This window comes from Mirounga leonina, unplaced genomic scaffold, assembly GCF_011800145.1.
Source record: "Mirounga leonina isolate KUSES-001 unplaced genomic scaffold, KU_Mleo_1.0 Mir_153, whole genome shotgun sequence".
In the NCBI taxonomy this organism is placed as follows: domain Eukaryota; kingdom Metazoa; phylum Chordata; class Mammalia; order Carnivora; family Phocidae; genus Mirounga; species Mirounga leonina.
In genome coordinates, this window is record NW_023270387.1 from 20,493,253 (window position 1) to 20,516,189 (window position 22,937).

The window sequence follows — 22,937 nt, forward strand, 5'->3', positions numbered from 1 at the left end:
TCCACCTTGTGACCAAAGGGTGTCCTGGCTCCAGTGAGTTGACCCTGGGGCTTAACCCTATGCCTTCCCTGGCACTGGGCTCAGTCATTCCTGGAATGTGCTGGGCGAGGTGGCCTGAGAAGAATGTGGAAGAAATTCAGCCATTCCAAGCAGAAAAGGCAGCACCAGATGCTTCATGCTAGGGCTTCTAGACTAGATGCTGGGAGCAGATGTTCCAGGCTGTGTTCTGGGCTGGGCTCTATGGGCTGGGGGCTCCAGCAGACTCCCTGCTCTTGGAAGCAGTTGGATTCACCAGCATCAGAGATCACATTTCAGCTGTTGACTTTAGTCAGGGGAGTGATCCTGCTAGAGCCTTCATCTGGAAGTAAAACCACGCTCAGTTCTCCCCTGGCACCAAGCAAAGCCTGTTCCCTGCCCCTCCTGCCGGCATCTGAAGGCCCCCCAACCCAAGCACAGCCTCTGAACATGCTGCTGGCAGACAGAGAGGCTGCAGCTGCCTGGTCCAGGGAGCAGGTGTGTTCCGAGGCAGTGGGTCCTGCGGCTTCCCCAGCTCACCGGCCTGGCCCAGGCCCGGCTGAGAAGTCCAAGTGCCCCGCCAGGACAAGGCACACTGATAAGAGATTGGAGCCTGGAACCCACTGACTTTTATCTTCACAAGGTTCTATTAGGATTAAAGGAGATAACCAAAGCTAACCGCTGACAGTGCTTGGCACATAGAAGGCTCACAATGAATGGTGGCTGCATTCGTGTGTAGTTACTGTGATAAGTACGAGACTGGATCTGTCCCCCTCATAAGAGGGAAGATGACCAGCAATTGGGCCTCTCGCTGCTGGGAACCAGGTGGGGTGGAATAGGAGGAGAGCCAGCAGGTGGGGCTTTGAGGGTTCAAGTGACCAGGGGCTCTCACCAGGGCTGGACTGAGCCAGTCTTGCCCTTCTTTTTTTTTTTTTACCCCAAAGATTTTATTTATTTATTTGACAGAGAGACAGAGAGAGAGAGCATGAGCAGAGGGAGCGGCAGACAGAGGGAAAGGGAGAAGCAGGCTCCCCGCTGAGCAGGGAGCCCAGTGCGAGGCTCCAGCCCAGGACCCCGGGATCATGATCTGAGCCGAAGGCAGACACTTAATCGACTGAGCCACCCAGGCGCCCCATGTCCCAGTCTCGCCCTTCTTTTAACCATGGTGCCACTCTCTGATTTTCTCAAGCACTAGTCCATTTCATGGTGAAATGGAAAGAACATGACTAAGACTTCTGTCTAAATTCTGACCCTACCGCTGGGCAAATTATTTAACATCTTTAGATAAGCTGTCCTTCCTCACCCAATAGGCACCAAACGAGAACCCGAAAGACCTGCAAACATGTAAAAGCCCTCCCCAAACACACAGAAGTATGATTATTATGAGAGAAGATTCTTTTGGAAACTCATTTGACAAGACAGAGATTCTCTTGCGCTGCAATGATCTTGATGCTCGAAGGGTAAACATGGCGGCTCAGGTCTGCGACCCCAAGGACAGAAGAGAAAAAGGGAGAAGGAGGAAGTGATTTCAGCAATACACAGAAAAGGGGGAAGAGCACAAAATTTGGAGTTTGGGTACCCAGATTTCAATCTCTACTCAGTCACTTACTAGCTTGATATCATTATTTAACTACAAGCTTCTCAGTTTGCTAATTGATAAAGTGGGAATAAGAAGGATATTGAGTGTTTGAATGCAGTAAGCACAGGGAAAAGCACTTCGTAACTTACAAAGTGCCACCAAGTGTGTGTGGGGGGGTGTTCAGTCACTGCCAGTGACCAAGTCAGCAGGGACAGAGCGCCCTCCCCCCAACACCCCGTCCCCCAGACTGAACCTCTGGTGCCTTGGACAGAAGCTCTGACTGCCTCTATCTATCTACCCGTGGGAAAGACACTTCCCTTCTCTGTGCCTGAGTCACTTCTCCTTAAAACGAAGGGGCTGGACATGAGATCCTAGCAGGTCTCAAGTTTTAGGTTGTTTGTATTCTCGCCCTTGCAGACTCGCCTCAGCAATCACTTCATTAAGATCTCACATTTATTATTATTATTATTATTATCTTTAAGGTGCTGGAAGGAGGGGTGTGTGTGTGTGTGAGTGTGTGGGGGTGAAGGGACGGGGACAGAGCAGACTGTGGCCTGCTCTGGGCCCCACCCTTGCCAAGAATGGACCTGTCCACCCACCTGGGGGAGGAGAGCTGGTTGGAGCCCAGGAACCCTAGCAGATGCGATTCCAATTTAGCAACACGAAGAAGTCCTCTCCAAGGCAACCCAGGCGAACACACCACCCACTAGGCAGGACTAAAAATACACCCGCATGGTTTCAACGTCACACCTGAAGTAAAAATACATCCAACCAGGAGCTGCTGGCTCGTTCTCCCCCACCCCACTCCGCTCTCTCCATCTGGTGCCTTCGAGGGGAGGAGAAATGGAAGGCCAGGCAAGCTCTTCCTTCACATTCACCCCCCTCCCTCCAGGACCCTGCCAGCCCCCACCCCCTCACACACCCAGCAGAGCCCAAAGAAGACAAGTCCTTTTGTCGCCATTGTAGCTAGAAGCTGCCAGATCGCAATGTCTGATCTGAATCCAGGGGTGGATTCTGAGCCCAAAAGAACTTGAGGACTATGTCTTAGAACCTTCCCTCCCACGGTTCATTTGTTCCCACTCATTGATTCACCAAATATTTATTGATCCTCTGTTGTGTGCCAGGCACTATGTTTGACCCTTGGGAATTCAAAAAGAGAGAAGATGAGCTCGTGGACCAGAGCAGCTCACCACATAGTGAGGAAGACAGATCTGTGCACATACAACTATAGTTAGTAGAATTTAATGAGTGTCATAAGGGAAATAAAAATAAATTCTTACTGGCAGTGCTTTTTTGGTTAAAAAAAAAAGAGGTTCTAAGTTCTGATAAATTGTACGTTGCCTCCCCTCCTCCTCTCTCTGTGCCTCTATTTGAATTGGCATGTGGGCTTGTTTTCCCTGCCAAATGAGGCAGTGGATATGGGAATAGAAATTTATTGGAGCCGATGGTGTCAATGTTGCTCTGAATAAAAAAGGTGCCCACACACCTTTCCAGGGAAATGGAACAAGCATTAATTGATAGCTTACTAAGTGCCAGACATTCTATGTGTTTCTTCATTGAATCCTTACGATAACCTGCGTGGTAGGTGATGTTAGCCCTGCTTTATAAAAGAGGAAACTGAGGCTCAGAAAAATTCAGTAACCTGCCCCCAAGTCACACAGCTGTCTCACTCCAAAGTCTATGCTTATTTCGGACCACCGAGCTTCTCACCTTAAACTATAAGCAAGGTCAGGATAGAAACCCCAAAGCATTTCCTAGGATGCTTCCAAGGAGGCCATGGTTTTCTTGCTGGAGAGAGCCACTAGGAAGCCTTGGTAGAATGGATGGCATCTTGAGATGGATACTGAAGATGATGAGAAGGGACAGGGATAGATGCTGGAACACAGTTCCAGTGACAGGAGCAGCAGGGGCAAAGGTGAGCAGTCCAGTTTGCCTGAGTTGGTGAAGGGGGTTAGTGAAGAGACAAGGGCCCAGGGGCCACCTGCCGTCTGACCAACACCACATTCTCTGCCAACTCTGTTAAGAAAAAAATACTGAAAAGAAGTCTGGGGCCACACCCTGAAGCCCCTGGAATGTTCGTCTGAGGATGTGAACTTTATTAGTTCATTAGCATCTTGGAGAAATGTCACGATAGTTGCCAGAATGAATACTTGTAATGGAGCTTCTTGGCCCTGAATAGGGGCCCAGGAAAAAGACAGGGGGCCATCCCAGAAGGTGGCTCTAGGGTATTGTCTGTGATTCTCTGATCCCAGCGACCTCTGACCTGAGGCACTAGAAATAAAGGATCAAAGTGCCAGGCCCCGGGTAGAGTTTCCAAGGTGGTGGGCCTTTGGCAACTCGAGACCTGCACTGTGTCTGTCAGTGGAGACGAGGGAGGATGGCTGCAGAGCGAGCCTGGTCATTGCTTTTCCCACCTTCCCACACTGGCCAATGGACTCATGTCCTCTGTAGCAGTCTGACCCTGACCAGACCGCTGTCCCACCGGCTCATCACTGAACATCTCTACCCCGACATTTTGCTCTCTTACCAACCATTTCACCATCTGAACAGTCCATCCCTCATCCCAGCTAGGGAGGGCCGTGGAGGCTCTGGCCCCTCTTCCCATTGGAAGAAGCAGCCAGAGCCCGGGGAGGGGGTGAGGGCTGACACCCAGCCTCCTCTGCCCATCCTCCCCCTAGCCAGATGAGTCTGGGCTGTGAGGTCAGGTGCAGGACAGGCCTGGGGGCTCCAAGGTCAGGGACAGGGAGAGGAGGTGGACGGCCAGGCAGGCTGCCACACACATGGCTGGACCCATAATTGAGGTCTGCAGTCCTGGCCAAGGTCACAAGGGAAGGGATGGCTGAGAGGCTCAGAAGTGACAGAGTGGCATGACTGTGAATCACAAGGTTTATCACCCAGAAAGAGAACTCAACACTAATGTGCCCTGCTGCGTGTGACCATCCTGCACCTCCCCCCGCCCCTAGCCTGTCTACGGATCTAGTCTCTATCTGTCTCTTGTGTTCTTTGCATCTGAGCTTTCCTGAAGCTCTGTATTTTTGCATTCTTTCTAACTTTTTCCTGTCTCTGCTTCTGTATTTCTGGTCCTATAAGCAGGAAGAAATGTTAAAAAAAAAAAAAAATTTTTTTTTTCCCAAAAAACCCAGGTTGTCCAAGGAGGAAGGAAGAGAAGCAGAAAGAAAAGGACTTTTCTTGAGTCCTTTTAACAAAAGGAAACGAGCTTCAGCTTTATAGGGGAACTTGAAGTCAGGGATGAGTATATGAATTACCAAAGAAGTGATGGTTTCCATCCCTGGGAGACCTTTGAAAGTGGTGGAGAAACCTATCGGGCCAACTTATGTCAAGAATATCTGTCCCGAGGTGGGGAGGCATAAGATGGCGGTGTTGAGGCTTGCCTCCCCAAGGAGGCTCTCAGAAGCCTCACCGGGAGAGGGGCAGAGTGGGCAGCATTGCTTTGCCCTGAAGAAAAACTGGGGCTGGAGCGAGGGGTCGCTCAGCTCCTCGGCTGCTGGAGAGAGGATGGTGTTCACCACTGCCAAGGGCTTCAGCCAAAATCCCGCCCCGTCTCCAATCTGCCCCCCGGGGGGCAGCCCCACACAGCCCGGCCCCAAACTGGGCATTCCAGGCCAGCAAATGGGTGATGTGAAAAAAAAAAGCAAAGGCAGAAATGTCAGAAGTAATTAAACCCAACAATGGCTTAAACCCCTGTAGAAATCAACACATCCGGTTTAATCACCTTCTTAAGCTAGCACGAGACTGCAGTTCTGGGGAGAGCGGTTCTTTATTTCTTTGGATCGTTAACAGAAACTGCCTATCTTGAGCTTGATTTTGGTTCAGTTGCTCCTGAGGAGAGGTGAGGCGGGTGGGGGTGGGGGTAGGGGCTCAGAAAAGGAAAAAGAAATAATAAAATGTTATTTGAGATCATCTCTTCTTCCCCTCTCCCCACGTCTGCCCTGCTCCGGGCTCTGTCCGTACTCACAGCTCTCACCACCCCCAGCACCCAGACAGAGGCACAGTGCTGAATGTGCTAAATTAGGCCATTAGAGAAATTCATTTCTCTTTATTAGTCTGTGTCAAATCCTTTTTATTAGTGGCTGGAAACGACCTCTCTTCTGCAGTAAAATGTCATGCCAGTTCACTCCTTTTATTTGTTCTGCACTGACGAGGCTCAAACTCTCACTGAATTAGTGCAGTGAGATTTATTTCCTCCAAATTTTGAACGGCTTAAGAGAGATTGGGGTGGAGGGGGCAGTCAGGTGGGAGGCGACAGGGGGAGAAGAGTGGAGAAAGATCTGGGAGGGAGAAGGTGAGCTCTTATGGAGGTCAAATGTCCTCCGCTCTTTGGAAATAAAGTCTAACGGCCATCTTTCGTATCTTGTTCATCATCGCCTGGGCACTGGGGACTGAGTTTCCACATTCCTGCTTCTAGCCTCTGAAGGGTATTGATTCACAATGGGACAAATCTGGACAGCAGGAAAAGGAACTCCTTAAAACCCACTGTAGCTGGACAAATGAAAGCTCAGGGTACGCCAAGGATAAAGAAGCAAATCCCACACCTACCTGGAAATTCTTCTTCCTATCCCTTGCCTGGTTCAGACAGGCCCATTCATATCCCTGGTGGCTAAGATGCCCAGCTCCCATGGTCCCTGCCCTATTCACCCCACCCTACCCCAAGCCTGTAGCAGTGGCTTCCGGCCTCATCGCCAGCCTTCTGGGGTGATGTTGGAGGGTAGCTTAGAAATACAGGTCAACCCATAGGCCGGGCAGCTGGGGAAGGGACTGGGACTGGGCTGCAGAGGAGCGTGTAGCATGACTGAAGCCTAGAACCCAGCCGGCTTGTTGGGAAACAGCCTGTTTCTTGGGGGGGGGGGGGGGGGGGGGGGTCCCAAGGGGCCCCCCCCCACATGGCAGTCTGGGTTTATCGAGGGATCCAGGCGGCTAGAACATGGGAGCCACAGGCAGCCCACTGACCCTGGCTAACATTTGTACAAAAGCTGTGGGCAATCTCGGGTGCCATCTGAGCCCCTGGGCTCAGGGATCCAGGGATCAGAGTGGGCAGAAGCAGGAACCTGGGGAGCGTGGTATCTGAGAAGAGAGATTTGGGAGCTGATAGTGTGGCCCCAGTGGGGAGGGGCTGGAGAGAGGGGGCCATGCCAGCATCCACGAGAGGTCTGCTCTGTGCTCTAGGGGCCCCTGGTTAAATTGGGGGCGGGGGGAGGTGGCAATAGAAAGTATGTTTCTTTCTTCTGAGAGATAGCAGAAGCCATAGAAAACACCCCAGCTATGCCCTCACACATGGACACACACACACACATACACACAAACACACACACACACACACGTTCTGGGGAGATCTGACACCTGGAAGTGAGAAGTTTATAAAAAGGGCCCATGCTGCGGCTCTGCATAGAAGGTGCACATTGTTCCCCAGTGTGTGTGACAATGTCCCCATCCTTCCTCACCCTCCCGCCTCTGATCTAACACCTGCTTCTCTCTTCAACCTCATCTCCCTCCATTCCCATCCTGCCTACCTCGCTCCACACACACTCATCTGGATTTTGTTCTAGAAACAAGTCAAGCTCATTCCTATCTTAAATGCTTTGCTTTTTTTTCCTGTTTGGAACGCCCCTCCCTCAGATCTCTGCCTGACTGCCTCCTCATCATTTGAAGCTTAACTTAAATGTCACCTCCTCAGAGAGGCCCTCCCTGACTACTCTCTGCGCTGCAGGGGCAAGGACAGTGGCAAAGAAGACCACTCCCCCACTTACCTGAACTCTATTGCTGGGAGACCCCATCCCTCTTCCCCGCCCCACATGGCATCCATGCTGTGTACACAGAACCCGCAAACCCCTCACACATACTGCATACAAATAACACGTAACGCATGCACACACACTGCATACAATATAGGGCATATGCACACTGCACTCACAGCACGCAAAATCCGCACCCGGCTTTCGTACCCACAACCCATATGCACCTGCATCCTGCATAGACACATTGTGCACGCGCACAAAACCAACACACGGGACAGGATGCTTGGATAACACTCACACCTGCTCTCGTCGACAGCCCACATTCAAGCCAGGTGCACACGCGTGCACACGCATGCACACACAGAGGCCATCCCCTCCCCCTGCAGCCGCTGCCCACCCTCCCTGCAACCAGGGAGAAAGGAGCGTGCGGTGACCGGCGGCTACTGTGGGGCTGGGGTGGGGGCTGCACCCCCACCACCTGGCACGATGCTGCGGATTATTAGTTCCTGGTAATTTAGTGCCCTTGTACAGAGTCGATTTGTGCCTTTCATTCCTAATTGATCTAGTGGCTGTTTAAATGGCAGCAGGCATCTGTTGAGAGTAGGAAGGTTCATAAGGCGCAATAATTCATAACACCGTCTGGAATTTGCCTTTCATGTCCCTCAGCTAAACCACTGCAGGGCTCTGCTTAAATTACAGCCACTGAGGCTTTCTTTGGTATTCCACTCAGGGCCAGGAGAATCTTGCATTAAACTGGGATCAGGTTAGATTAGACTATAATATGCTATGGTATTAGTGCCTGCAAATGAAGACTTACGCTGGAGTTTAACCCCCACACCTGGTTTTCTCTTTGTCTTCAGCCGGCTGGGTAAGGGAAACCCATTGTTTGCCCTACCAGCTTCCTTCCAGAGCCGAATGGATCTTCTAGCCATGGGGGGCTGCCCATGTGCCGGCCTCACACATTGACCTTTTTCCCTCTCCAGACTGTAACCTAGGCTGCAGCCTGGGGGTCCCATTGTTCATGCAACAACTCCCAAAACAAGGGTCGGGAGATGGTGTCCAGGGGCACCAAGTGGCTCATCCGAAGCAGGAACGTATCTCTCCTCATCCGCTACTGCCCCTGAGCCTGAGTAGAATGCCCAGTAGGTGTAGGTGTGAGTGTGGATGGAACTGAGTACCTTCTGTCTTTTTGCCCAGAATTATTAGAATCCCAGCATGGGACAGGCTGTTAAGGGTTCCCTCATCTACATACAAACACTGTGTAGGCTGGATAGTCAGTCTTCCTCTTGCTGTGTTCGTAGCATACTGGAAGGGAAAACGCATGGTCTGTTTGCCTTTTCAAGACTTACTGCGTTCTCCAATATGGTAGCCATTAGCCACATGCGGCTATTTACATTAAAATTAGTTAAAATTAAATAAATTTAAAATTCAGTGTTGCAGGCACCACAGTCCTATTTCAAGTGTTCCTTGGCCTCCTGTAGTTAGTGGCTACCATACTGGACAGAGGAGATTGTAGAACATTTCCATCATTGCAGAAAGCTCTGTCAGACCATGCTGGCTAGAACATGCCTATTGGCAGAGGCCTGAGAGCCAGGCCCGACATACAAACTTCCTCCTCTCCCAGCAAGCAGGGCTTAATCAAAAAGAAAAGGGCTGAATTGTGTGTTCCCAAGGGACCGAGGAGAGCCCAGAGAGGGATGGGCAGATGCTCTTTTGGAATCTCAGTGGAAGGGAATGGGGCTGCAGGTCCAGGGTCAACAATCTGTGCAAACACATGCACCCATGCTGGATGCTAAGACCTCATTGTTCACACGTGCTGAGGAGAAATAAGAACGATGTGCACTTATATGTGCAAATAGACACACACATATAATATGCAATAAATATTTCATGGGATCCACATACCTCTTCCAGACTCTGGACACAGTGAAGAGTAAGGTGGGCTTGGCTCTTGCCGTCATCTAGCTCACAGTCTAGTGAGGAAGGCCAATAATAAAACAAACAGTGGGGCGCCTGGGTGGCTCAGTTGGTTAAGTGACTGCCTTCGGCTCAGGTCATGATCCTGGAGTCCCGGGATCGAGTCCCGCATTGGGCTCCTTGCTCGGCAGAGAGTCTGCTTCTCCCTCTGACCCTACCCCCTCTCATGTGCTCTCTCTCTCTCTCTCATTCTCTCTCAAATAAATAAATAAAATCTTTTTTAAAAAAAATAAAACAAACAGCTCAGAGAGCCATCAGCAGAGGCTAGGGGCAGGGGAGTGAAGGAAGCTTCCCAGACTTGGTGATATCTAATCGAGGATCCCTAGGGTTAATCAGGCACTGAAGTAGGCACTCCGGCTTACATAATGCATCCTGGAACGACACCCACATGCTCACACATGCTCACACCCACGCTGTCTTCATTTGCTGATTCATCATCCGCCACCAAACATTTAGTAAGTGCCTGCTATGAGCATGCAGGGCAACATCCTAAGGATACAGTGATCATTAAAACGGGGACAATCTTGGAAGAGAACGGCGATGCTGATAATCATTGAGTCACGGTTGTGCTAAGTGTGCACTGATAGAAAGGTGCAGGGAGATGTCATACGTATAACTGGGGTGTGTGACCTAAACTGAGTCAGCCAGTAGACGCAGGACAGGTGGAGACACCTGCCCGCCGTGTGTGGACGTGTGTGCGAGCTCACACACATCCCTCTGTGCACGATGGTAGACACACACTTGTGCACACCTGCTGCCCTCAGCCAGCTCCAGACGGCCAAGAATGAGTCTGTGACCCACCACTACTGCTCACATCCAGGACTTTTCTGGACACTTCCTATATGTCCTTCCCAGGTTAACCTTGAACCAGAAATGGACACATTTCTGTGAAGGCTTATACCCCTCATCTCTCACCAGATATCCACGCAGCTTATCTGACCAAACAGAAAAGTTAGGCACCCAGAGGGGAGGAATAGAGCCCTCTAAGGGTCCAGAAACCAGGACACTGGATCCTCCATGCCAGGGCATGAGGTGCTGCCACCCAGGCTGGCGTGGGGACTGGGGATGTTCTCAAGAAGCAGGACCTTGGGAGAAGAACTGACGGGAGTGCGGGAAAGGGGCCCTGGTGGCTTCTGAGCCCAGCCAGCAGCAGGTCTCTGTGTGTGCGCATGTATGAGCTCTTGATGTCCCCACAGGCACCCTCTTTTCCCGCTCCTGACGCTGCTGTTTGAGAAATGTGAACAGGCCACCCAGGGCTCAGAGTGCATCACCTCCGCCAGCTTTGATGTGGACATCGAGAACTTTGTCCACCAGCAGGAACAGGAGCACAAACCCTTCTTCAGCGATGACCCAGAACTGGACAATCTGGTAAAGACCCTCCGACCCCCACCCTGGCTAGGGTCTTCCTAACCTCTGATCCTTCCACAAGCCCTAGAAATGATCCTTTTATTCATTCCATTCATTCAACAGAAACTGTGAGGTGCCCACTATGGGGTAGGCCCTAGATGCACCCATTCTAGCAGTTGAGAACCATTGCAGGTTCCTTAAACCAAGAGTTGCATGCCCAGGTTTTGCTGCCAATGGCCTTCTGTTCTCTGCTCACTGCGGCACCTACATCCTGCATCCCAATACCCTGCCCCCCACCCCACTTGCAGTGCAGAGAGGAGGGAAGGAGGGGCATAGGAGCCAGAAGGCGTGGAATAGCTGCTCTGAGGCCCGGAGTCCTGGTGTGTTAATAAATAATGTCTTAGGCTGCCCAGTGAGGAGCTGACGGCTGGCGCGCTCCAGTGTGGAGGATGAGGGCAACAGGCATATTCAAACACATCAATAGAGAAAATGACCTGGAGACACAGCGTGTTGAGAAGGCCAATAGATGTCCTGCCCATCTCGGGGGGACACAGACCAGGCTCCTAAACCCAATTTATCATCCAGATCATCACTACAGGTTTTCTAAAATACACATTCCTGGGCCCCACCACCTGGGCAGAGTGATTCCGTAAGTTTGGTGGGCCCTGTGAATCTACATTTTTAAGTTTCCCAGGCAATTGCAATCATCAATAAGATTTGATAACCGCTATCATAGGTAACATCTGAAATTCTCTGCTGACCCTGGGAATTCTGCTGAGAGAGAAACAGAGCAGCCGCTCTATTCATTCATCACGATATACAGTTATCCCAGAATTATTAATTATTAACCACAATTTTTTATTTTTCTGTGGGTAGATTACCTAGACCATGCATGGTGAATTTGAAAACTCTGCAAAACTCTCCTCCATAAATTGATTATAGTGCTGACCTCCCATAGTCAGAGTTTAGCTGATACCTGCTCCCAGAAGGGAAGTAGAATTAGAAAAGCAAATGTGACACCAAAAACAACGGAAGAAAATGTGCACACACACGCGTGCCCACGCACACGCACACGCTCAGAGCACCTACAGAACAGATCCCAGTGACTTACGTATTATTCTGTGCTGTGAATTATGCACCCCACTGCTTCTCTCAAGAGTTGAACGTGATATTTTATGGAGTCCAGAAGAGCTGCCAGGAGAGCCCAGGCTGGCCTGGAAATTGGTGAGGTGTGAGAGGGGGGCTGGCGGTTCGAGAGAGGGAAGCACGGGCCGGCCGTCAGCATTGTTAGCATGGGTACCTGCGGGCCCTGGGTCGGCTCTGCTCATCCCTGGCCCTCCCTCTCCCCTGGCTGGGATGGGGCAGCCACACTGCCCGGGAGCCCAGCCCACTGTCCGGTTCCCTGCAGGCTGGTCCGGCCCCACCCTGTTAGTCAGCGGGTCACCATCTCAGGACCGCCACTGTGATGTAGGCCTTGCGATTCAGCCCTGCAGCAGCCACGGAGATAGGAGAGGAGGCAGCTATTTCTCAGCAGGGTGGGGCTGGAATGGGGCCGGCAGAGCCACGACCCACTCCTGTCCATGACACAAAAAGAAGCGGAGGCCCAAGTTGGTAGAAGGTGCCTCAGATCAGGCTGAGTCATGGGAAAGAACTGAAACCTTTTTAGGAAGCAGGAGTCCTGGGGCAGCAAACCTCACCCGCCTCGCCCGCCACTACCTGCCAGGTGAAGCGCTCACAGACACCCTGAGAACAGCCTCCCTTTCTAGGATAACCTGGAATTTACCAAAAAGTGGCCACAGCTCTGTGCTCTCCCCTTGCTAACACCCCCTGGGTCTCCCGGGGTTTTGTTCCCTCAAAGAATCCGATCTCTTGATTCTGCCCAGCAGAACTTGGTTAAATGTCTTGCCCCAGTGGCCCCAGCCCTCTGGTGTTCCCAGGTCTTCTATCCCAGGTGACCGGGCTGGAAATGGTCCAGTGGGCGGAACGGTCCTCAGACACCGCGTCCACCCACGTGGACCTGATTTACTTAGAGGTCTTGGCCACAGTCAGTGGCTTGGCCGACCGGTCGGGGGTTTGAATAGAGAGTTGAAGGAGCTCTTGGAGACGGAGGACCTGAGCCTGGCTTCACGGCTTAGCCCGTGTGCAACTTGAAGATGTAACTCCTCTGAAGCTCGGTTTCCTCATCTGTAGAGCTAACACACCTCTCTCGGGTGACGGCAATAAAAAAAAATTAACAAGATGGCATGTGGCACGAAATGTCCTTTAAAAATGCGTGGCATCCGGAAGGTTAATCTCAAATGCAGTATCGCTAAGGTAAGGAGGTCCGCCTTCCCAGCATCTCCTCCAGGCCCTCAAAGAGACTGTGGGGCGGAGACACTGCAACTTTATTTGCGGGGTCAAGCAGTGCCCTTTGCCACCCCATTTGTAGTCCTGTGTGGGGAGGGGCGGCTGGAGAGGCCAACGACAGGAACCGTCATTAGAACAAGAATCATGTAGCCAGCACAGCCGAGATGCACATAATTAGAAATTAGAAAAAGGTCAGATCGCGTCATTATCAGCTCAATCAGCTGCTGAGTGCCACAGCCAGTTAATTTGGCATCTGTATTTTTTACAACCCCGCACACGTAGCCCAACGGACTGTAACTCTTTATCCGGACAGATATACTGCACAGTGGAGCAGGGACATAAAATGAGAGACCCCAAGCAAATGAGCTGAGATAATTGAGAGATTTATTTTTTATATATATGTGTGTCAGGGCGGCTTTCCTTTGCCCTTGAATGTTGACTTTCACAGATGGGATTGTCAGGAGGACATGGGGGTCCCCCAAAACTTTGTCCCACCCTGGCCCACACTCTGATCCTGCTTTCTCCCGAGCCCAGAGAGCCCATAGGACCCAGCCGTGGCAGGCCAACCATTTGGCGTACATGCCCCCACCTCCAGCTGCCCGTCCTCCATTCCTCCATTACTCCAAGCAAACTGCCTTGCTGAGCCATCCCTTCCCCTGCTCCCGGCAGTCTCCCAGACAAGTTCCCATGGGAACCGCTGATCGTGCTCTCCCAGAGCTGCCCAAAGGTCAAAGAGGTTCCCAGATCACAGGCTTCTGGGGGAACTTCCCTCCCCTGGCTAGCCGCCTCTCCCACAGCACTGATGCCCAAAGAGAGACTCAGTCACGAAACGCTAAGGGAAGAGCACAACCACGGGGAGAAGCCAGTCCAGCCCATCCGACTACCCATTTTATAGATGGGGACACTGAAGTCCAGAGGAGGGAAAGGAGTCATTAGGACCAGAACCCAGGTCTGCCTGCTCCCAAGACCCTGCTCCTTCCAGGGTCTCCTCACCTCTCTTCTTCCTGGGGGCAGTAAAGCCCTCATTTATAAATGCCACCAGCATCTCCATGCCCCTACCACCCCTCCCCCCACCCATCCCCTGGCACCCACTCTCTAACCTTCTCTACCTCCCTATTTCAGGACTATGGGGGTGGCTTGTCACCCCCATGGTGGCTAAGCTGGTATGCCCCCCGCTGAGCTCCTTGGGGGGGATACCCTACCCCCACCCAGTCCCCACACTCAACCAGGGCTCACCAGGCCCATTTCTCACCTGGCCCACTGATCCCCTGCTTGGACCTAGCAGCCTCTGACTGGCAGTTGGTAAAGTTTGTAAAATTTGCAAGTTCCCCAAACCCCTTTGAAAGGTAAAAGCTTTTTGTTTTATAAAATCTGATTTACGGGCCCCCAGTGCAGTGCCGAGGTTTTATATATTATGCAAGATTTCAAACCGAGGCTGTAAAACGTACGGTTTCAGTTTCATGCATGGAATTTTTTTATGTGTAAATTTTTTAACATTTATGGGGCACGTTTTAATGAGACTCTGGTGTGGCTCGAGGGACAGATTATGGCTGCCTGACTGCAAAGCCAGCTCCAAAATGGGGCCCCCCAGGCCCCTGAGCCCACTCTAAGGAGGCAGGGCCAGAGGCCGGAGGCTGTGAATAAGGAGGCACATGAAGGAGCCAGGCCAGAGCTCTGGGCCCACAGAGACCCCCGGCGGCCCCGATCAGAGTCGTTCACTTCAGCCTCCAGCCTGACTCTCTTCACCGACATAGGAGCAGAAAATCTTACCAACACTAAGCTAGGGAAAGCAAGTCTAATCAAAGCTAGTCGTGATTAACATTTATAGAGCACTTACTAGGTGCCAGGTGCTGTTGTAAACACCTTACATAATATTATCTTATTTAATCCTCTCTTCAAACCCACAAGTTATGTGCGTATTATGTGTATTATTATCCCCATTTTTTTTGTTTTAAACATTTTTTTAAATTTTTTACTGTTATGTTAATCACCGTACATTACATCATTAGTTTTAGATGTAGTGTTCCATGATTCATCGTTTGTGCACAACACCCAGTGCTCCATGCAGAATGTGCCCTCCTCAATACCCACCACCAGGCTAACCCATCCTCCCACCCCCCTCCCCTCTAGAACCCCCAGTTTGTTTTTCAGAGTCCATCATCTCCCATGGTTCGTCTCCCCCTCCGATTCCTCCCCCTTCATTCTTCCCCTCCTGCTGTCTTCTTCTTCTTTTTTTTTTTCTTTACATATATTGCATTGTTTCAGAGGTACAGATCTGAGATTCAACAGTCTTGCGCAATTCACCGCGCTTATTATCCCCATTTTAAAATGAGGAGATTGAGGCGCAAGGTGAAATCACTGAGGTTCAAGATCGCACAGCTAGTCCGAGGCAGGGGTGCGAGTCAGATACTGCGCAGTCTGGAACTCCGGCACCCACACTCTTAGCCGCCGTGCTGACCTATAGCCACTAGTCTCCTAGGGCTTTCTGTGTACCAGCTCTTGTTTTTAGTTCTTTCTAGATGCATCTCATCTAATCCTCAGTACAACGCTGAGGGACTCACTACTATTATCCCATTTTACAGGAAAAATGGGGAAAGTAAAGTGCAGAGATTAAGTAAATTGTTCAGAATTTCTCACCGGATGGAAGACCCAAGACTCAGCCTCCAAAACCCATCGTTCTCGAGCATGCTTCTCTGTGCAATTCTCATGACAGCCCCATGAGGTAGTCTTTGTCATCCCCATTTTACACAGGAGAAAATCAAGGAGTGAGAGTCCTACCACCAATACGTTACAGAGCTGGGATTTGCACCAAGTGGGTCTAACTCCCAAAGCCCACCTCTTCCCTCTAAACCACTTGCTTCTCCAAATTCTGAGGACATTGGAGGCGAAGCACCATGTTATTGACTTAAAAGTCATTGAATTTGTCATGCATGATGGCTTCCATCATCATTTTATCCCCAGTCGTCTGGCAGTTCTCCCATCCCTGGTCTTCACCTTTTTCCCACGTCCCATTCCTTGTTCCAGGGACCCCGCACTTCCAACTGCTCAGATCCAGCTGGTGGGTCAGGAACAATTCCTGATTTGATTTTAGCTTTGGCTGCCCTAATGACCCGCAGGAAATATCTGAGCACTTTAAGGAATGCGAGTTTAGAAACTCTTTTGTCTGTAAGTGAGGGAGAGTAGTTCCAGCTTCCCAACTTGCAGAGGGAGGAGAGGGTGAAAAGAGCCTGCCCTCCACGGAAAGGGTGCCTCCCTAACTGCCGCGCGGGATTTAGGTTACCTGAACATATTGCCCCTGTGTCTCTGTGGTTGTGAGACTCAAATGAGATAATGATGAGAAAAGCATGTTGCAAATCACAAAGTGGTGTGTATATATACATATATAAGTGTTTTGGAAGGCAAGGATTTATGACCATCAAGGGCAGAAGCCACAATCCTACAGGAGGCCACTTTTTAGAAAGGAACTTGGTGGTAGTGGGGTGGGGGAGAGGGTTGGCATAAAGAATGGACATTTATCAAATAGCTACTGTGTGCCCAGAACTTTTGCATACTTTGTCTTATTCAATTTTCATACCCACTCTACCGGGTAGGTATTATTATCCTAAATTTTACAGATAAAGTAAAACTGCTTGTCCAAAATCAGCAGGCAGGAAATAATAGATTTGGGTCATCACACCATGCGACTTCATAGCCAGCTAGAAGCCCCAGTCCTGTGTACTCTCCCGGGACCGGTGAGGGGCTAGTGTGCAGTGGTGTGAGGCTAAAATGTAAGGTCGCATCTTGTTTTGCTTTTTTTGAATGATACTTCTCAGAAGAAAGGGACTGTTTCTTTATTTTGAAAGTACAAGGGAGAGAGAGAAGCTGGAGGTGAAGCAAGACTTGGGGGAAAAGATTGAGAACACATTCATCACGTTTGATGATGATATTAAATTAAATGGAATTGTTATTGCTCTAGAAGATTTGAAATAACTTTTTATATGACATTGATCACTTAGAAAAATAGTTTAATAAATCAGAGTTTTATTCTGATTTAGAAGCAAAAACCCGAAATTGCAAACGCGTAGGATAGAGAATGATTTACTAAACATAAATACAGGAGGAAAAACACTGGGAATGCTTCTTTTTCTACTCACTGAATATGGAATAGCAATAGAAAAGCCAACAGGATATTAGAAATTATTAAAAGAGGTTTAAAAATTGTACCCATTTGCTTCCCTGTGGTTTCTAAGATATTTCACATCATTATCGCCTTTAGCCTCATCAACTCTTGCAAGCAAGGGATGATCATTATCCCCATTTTCCAAATGAGGAAGTTGAGGCTCACAGAAGTCATGGACTTGGCCCAGTAACACCTAATTTTGTAAACAGTAGGCCTGGATTCAGGTTGTCTGACAACATCCCTCACAGACTTGCTACTCTGCCTAATAGCCACCCCCACTAATGGTACGGCCCATCTCTTTCTGTAATATTGAATAGGTCCTCCATATTCATTGCCTCGGAATACCATTATGATTTACTCTACCTTCTTAAATCTTTAAACCAAGCCTATTATCCCATACAAAAGTCATCCTTCAACTGTGCTTTGTTAGACCAAAAAGTAGGTCCACTTTTGGCCACTGGGCACCAGATCTGGTGTAAGCTCCCTGTGTATTTTATTTGAACAAAACCATTCTGAGTAGATTTTACTTTGTATTTTATCTTCTCTGTTTGTACTTTCTGGTTCTTTTTTAATAATAAGTATTTATTGGCTATGTTTTTAAAATAAATGAATAGATATATACACCTTTCTGTGTGGTGGATGCATGTATGTAGATTTAAATTAACCAAATGAGTAAATGAAATTTTGATTAAAAAAGAAGAATGGTACAGTAAAGGAAAGCTCAGAGACCAAAGGAAAGAAGAAATGGAAGAAGGGAAGGAAGGAAGGGAGGGAGGGAGAGAGGGTGGAAGGAAGGAAGGAAGAAAGGGAGGGAGAGAGGTAGACAGGGTGGAAGGAAGGAAGGAAAGAAATAAGAGGGTGGAAGGAAGGAAGGAAGAAAGGGAGGGAGGGAGAGAGGGAGACAGGGTGGAAAGAAGGAAGGAAGGAAAGAAATAAGAAAGGGAGGAAAGAAGGAAGGGAGGGAGGGAGGGAGGGAGGCAGAAAGGGAAAAGGAAAAGGTTTAAGGAATTAGGATGTTTTGTCTGGAGGAGACAAAGCCAGTTGGATAATTTATTCAAGTCAGATGCCTTGTCCCATGTATGGCATAGAGTGAGACTCCATATTTGTGTTGAATGGATAACAACAAATTAAGGGAGGTTATATTGATGGAGGCACTAGGTGTTCTTGGTGCCTGCAGAAGGCTGGGTAAGCACTTCATATTCAGGAAGGAGAGATTTTGTACATATAAGGAAGAACTTCTCCATCAGCAGGCTGAGAGAAATAGAGACAGTCTGAAGTGAAGGTTCTGGCTGGGAGAGCCTCAGAAGAGAGCAGCCATGTATCTTAAGAGAGTTTGGACCATCCACTCACCTAGATGCCAGCCCAGATCATCTCCCAGGGCCCCTCCCAGGCCCCTCAGTGAACCGAGGGCACAAGTCCTGATAACATTCAGGGAATCAGAAAATGGAAAGCACCTGACAGTCCAATCCTCTCCTTTTACCCCGGAGGAGGCAGACACCTACATTGGCGAGGTATTCTGACTCCTGTGGGCGAGGCCAGGAATGAGAGATGAGAAACCAGAGCAGCCGAATGAGAGAAGGTTACCAGGGAGGGCTCTGGAAATCCTAAACTTTAATGTCCCCAAAGCTATTTGGTCTTCCTAGAACCCTATGCTTCCCATCACTGAGCCATGCCCCCCCCCCAAATCATGCACCCTTCAAACTGCTTTTCTCCATCTACACAAATCTCAAGAGCCTGTCTTGGGAACAACATAGGCCATGGGGCTTCATAGCCTAGTGTTATCGCTTGTCAGCCATGTGACTCTAAACAAGTGAAACTTAATATCTCTGGGCTTCATTTTCTTCAACTGTAAAATATGGGCAATCATGGTGCCTCCTTGCAGAGGTGGTTGTGGGGTATAAATAAGGTAAGGCATGTGGAAAGTTTAACACAGTGCCTGAGACATAGTAAGAATAAGACATGTTTGGGGATTGTTATCAAGCAATCAGTGAGCATTTATTAAATGCTTTGTATGGTGCTGATTATTCTGAAAGACAGAAACCAAGATATCCATGACCAAAGTCAAGTAGAAAATTGAGAGCAAATGTTCCTTCAGTACCAAATAAACCATTCTAAAGTCACAATTCTCTTCTTTGCCTGGTAGAGCACAGTCTCTTTTGGTCTCAGCCCCATGGAAGGAGCACTCCCTTAGGATAAGACCCTTGGATTGAGCCCTGCATGAAGACACAAAATTGTTCATCTCTATCTTTGAGTGACACTTAGTGTCAGTATTCCAAGAGTCCTTAATTAGTTAAGCACTGTTCCTGCCCATCAGGCAATCCAAAAGCTAACCCAGGGACTACTCAATCGTTCCCCACTAGAAATGCCAGTGAAGCTCAGAGAGGAGCATGGCACTGGTGTCCAGCCACACCGCTCTGCTCACGCCCAACTGTCAGAATTCTCTGGGAGAGATTCCCTGCCTTGTTTCCTAGGCATCAAGATGCTAGCCAGCAGTTAGGAGGGTAGGATTAAACAGGGACCCTGTATACTGATGTCGACATCAGTGGGTCTCAAAGGGCAACAAGCCCTACCTTTTCTTTTTTTTTCATTTCAATGTAATTATAGATTCACACAGAGTTCTAGGAACTAATACAAAGGAGTTCTGATTCCCCTCTTGCATAATGCATATAGTTTCACAACCAGGAAATCGACAATGATGCAATCCACCAATCCTACTCAGATGACGCCATTTTACATGCACTCGTGTGTGTGTTTAGTTTTGTGCCATTTTATCACAGATATAGATTCATGTAAACTCTGACAGTTGAGAGACAGAACAGTTCCTCCCTCTGCACCCCTGGGCCACCACCAATCTGTTCTTCATCTCCATAATGTTGTCATTTCAAGAATGTTAGATAAATGGCATCATACAGTATGTAACCTTTTGAGATTGGCTTTTTTTTCCTCAGCATAATTATTCCTTTGAAATCCATCCAAGTTGTTGAGTGTATCAACAGTTTGTTCCTTTTTGTTGCTAAGTAGTCGTCCATGACATGGACGTACCACAGTGTCTTTACCCACTCACCTGGTGAAGTATATTTTGGTTGTTTCCGGTTTGGGGCTGTTAGAAATAAGGCTGCTTTGAACATTCACATACTGTTTTTGTGTGAACATATATTTTATTTCCCTGGGATAAATGCCCAAGAGTGCAATTGCAGGGTGTATGGTAAGCAATTATGTAGTTTTGCTTTAAAAAAACCTGTTATACTGTTTTCCAGAGTGGGTGAACAATTTTTCATATCCCCCAGTAATGTACGAGTGATGTGTTATCACTATTTTTCATTTTAACCATTCTGATAGATGTGTAAGTGATATCTAGTTGTGGTTTTAATTTGCATTTCCCTGGTGGCTAAGGAAAATGAGTATCTTCTCATGTGCTTACTTGCCATCTGTGTATCTTCTTCAGTGAAATGTCCGATGTTGTCTTTTTCCCCTGTTCTAATTGGATTGCTTGCTATTTTACTGTTTAGTTCTGAGAGCTCTTTATATATTCTAGAAAGAATTCCTTTGTCAGATATATGGTTTGCAAGTATTTACTTCCAGTCTATAGTTTGCCTTCTCATCTTTTTCACAGGTTCTTCTGAAGAGCAAACATTTTAAATATTGATGAGTTCTAATTTATCAGTTTTTCCTTTTCTGAGTCAAGCTTGTGTGGACCTCTTTGCCCACTCTTAGGAACTCGTGATTTTCTCCTGCATTTTTGTTCTAAAAGTTTTATAGTTTTATATCTTACATTTAGGTCTTTGGTCCAATTGAGTTAATTTTTATATAAGACTTAAAGCAAGGTTTGCTTTTTTTCCTTGTGGATGTCTGAGTCCTCCAGCATCATTTGAACAACCTTTTTTGAAAAGCAATTTGGCAGTATTTATCATGAGCCAAAAGAATGTCCATAGCTTTTTCTCCTGTCACTTCTGGAAATGCACCCTGAGGAAATAATGCAGACACATGACTCAAAGCAGGAAGCTTGGAAAACAGTCACTGTAACATTTTTTATAAAATTGAAAAATTAGAAATAGCCTAAATGCCCAACAATGAGGGATTGGTTAAGGAGGACACACATGAAATAATAGGCAACAATTAAAAATATATTTACTGAATAATTTTTACCCATTCAACAAATATTTATTCAGTGCCCAGAGTGTTGGTGCCAAGGATAACATGGTGAGCAAATCAGACACCCTCTCTCTCTTCTAGAAGCTCGCAGGCTGGAAGTGACAATAGAGAAGATGGTGCTGCTGTATAGAAAAATACATTTGGTAAACTAAGGGGAAAACAGGAAACAAAGTTGTAAGCACAAAGTGACTAAAGCAATGTTAAAATAGATGCCTGTGGAAAAGACAAAAAAAAAATCATCGTTCTTTTAGGATGATTGGGTCAAGGGCATTTATTTTCCTCCTTGACTTCCAAACCGCCGGTAGCAATTGTCTTGTTCTAATAATAACCATGATAAAGAGAAAAGCTCCAATTGAGAACTAGCCTCTTGCCATGAAGGGTGGGGAGTGTCCATCTGAAGAGGGACAGTCACGTCCAACAATCCAAAGGGCACAGGACAGCTCGGTGTTCAGAGCCCAGCTAAGTCATGCGGGATGATCCCGTCAGTCAGCAAGTATCAATGGGGCATCTGCAAGGTGACCTGCCCTCAGAATACATGCTTAAGAACGTAGACAGTCCCTGACTTCTGGAGGCGCCCACAAGAGCTCCGATCTCCGTCTTCCTCGTGTCTGCTCAGTGCTCCACACTTTGCAGCTTCTACGTTACCTCTACAATCCTTTCCACAAACCTAGAAGGTTGTTAAGGAGAGCATAATTATCCCCACTTTTCTGACAACAAGATGCAGACCAGTTGCCCGATGTCCCCCAGATAAGACTGGCAGGGTCAGGGCCAGAGACCTGGCTTTTAGCTCGATGGTTCTCCAAATACCATTTACTCTAGAGTGGTTGTGTTAACAGTGGGCTAAAAGCATGCAAACCATAACTAGAATTTAAGGAGGATACATATGAAATAATAGGATTTAAATTTAAATCCAGTGGATGAGAAAGCTTATGCCTAAGGCAGGGCATGGGCTTCTCCCCCCTGGTGGGCTTGGGGCTTAGGAGGTCAAGGTGGCAGGAGGAGTGTGGTACGAACACCTGGGCTCACCTCCCCTTCCTCTCCTCAGATGGTGAAGGCAATCCAGGTCCTGAGAATTCACCTGCTGGAATTGGAGAAAGTCAATGAACTCTGCAAGGACTTTTGTAACCGGTACATCACCTGCCTCAAAACCAAGATGCACAGCGATAACTTGCTCAGGAATGACCTCGGGGGACCCTACTCCCCCAATCAGCCCTCCATAAATCTTCACTCACAGGTAACACACAAGGCTGGGTCCTATCTCCTAAGCTGGGTGTAGGAATGTCTGAGGGTCCCCTGGTGGCCTAGGAAAGTAGCTTAGACTCACTGTATACTTTTAGCATGAGGGCCCTCCTCTGATCCACTCCTGTTCATCAGGCAGCACCAGAACTCACCATACTGGGGCATGGCTATTCCTTAGAAAATGACCAAAGTGATTCCTGGCTTCCTGGCCCAAGATATCCTAAGATATGCACGTAAGTGTTGAGATGAGGCAGGGGCAGAGCCGGGAATGGACCCCGACCTCTTAGCCCCGAACACTTCTCGAGAGGGCTTGCTGAGCTCTCTGTGTTCTTGAGAAGGAGGGTTTGGTCCTTCCCTGAATCCTGCCCAC

At 48.5% G+C, this 22,937-nt stretch overlaps 1 protein-coding gene across 5 annotated transcripts in view; it reads left to right on the top strand.

The window, feature by feature from the left end:
- Positions 1-22,937, top strand: part of PKNOX2 (PBX/knotted 1 homeobox 2) — a 255,822-nt gene that overhangs the window by 199,691 nt on the left and 33,194 nt on the right. For all 5 annotated transcript variants that reach the window (XM_035009226.1, XM_035009225.1, XM_035009227.1 and 2 more), the window contains 2 exons: positions 10,521-10,692; positions 22,374-22,562. In XM_035009226.1, coding sequence (XP_034865117.1) covers positions 10,521-10,692; positions 22,374-22,562 — 361 coding nt within the window. The remainder of the gene's footprint in view (positions 1-10,520; positions 10,693-22,373; positions 22,563-22,937) is intronic.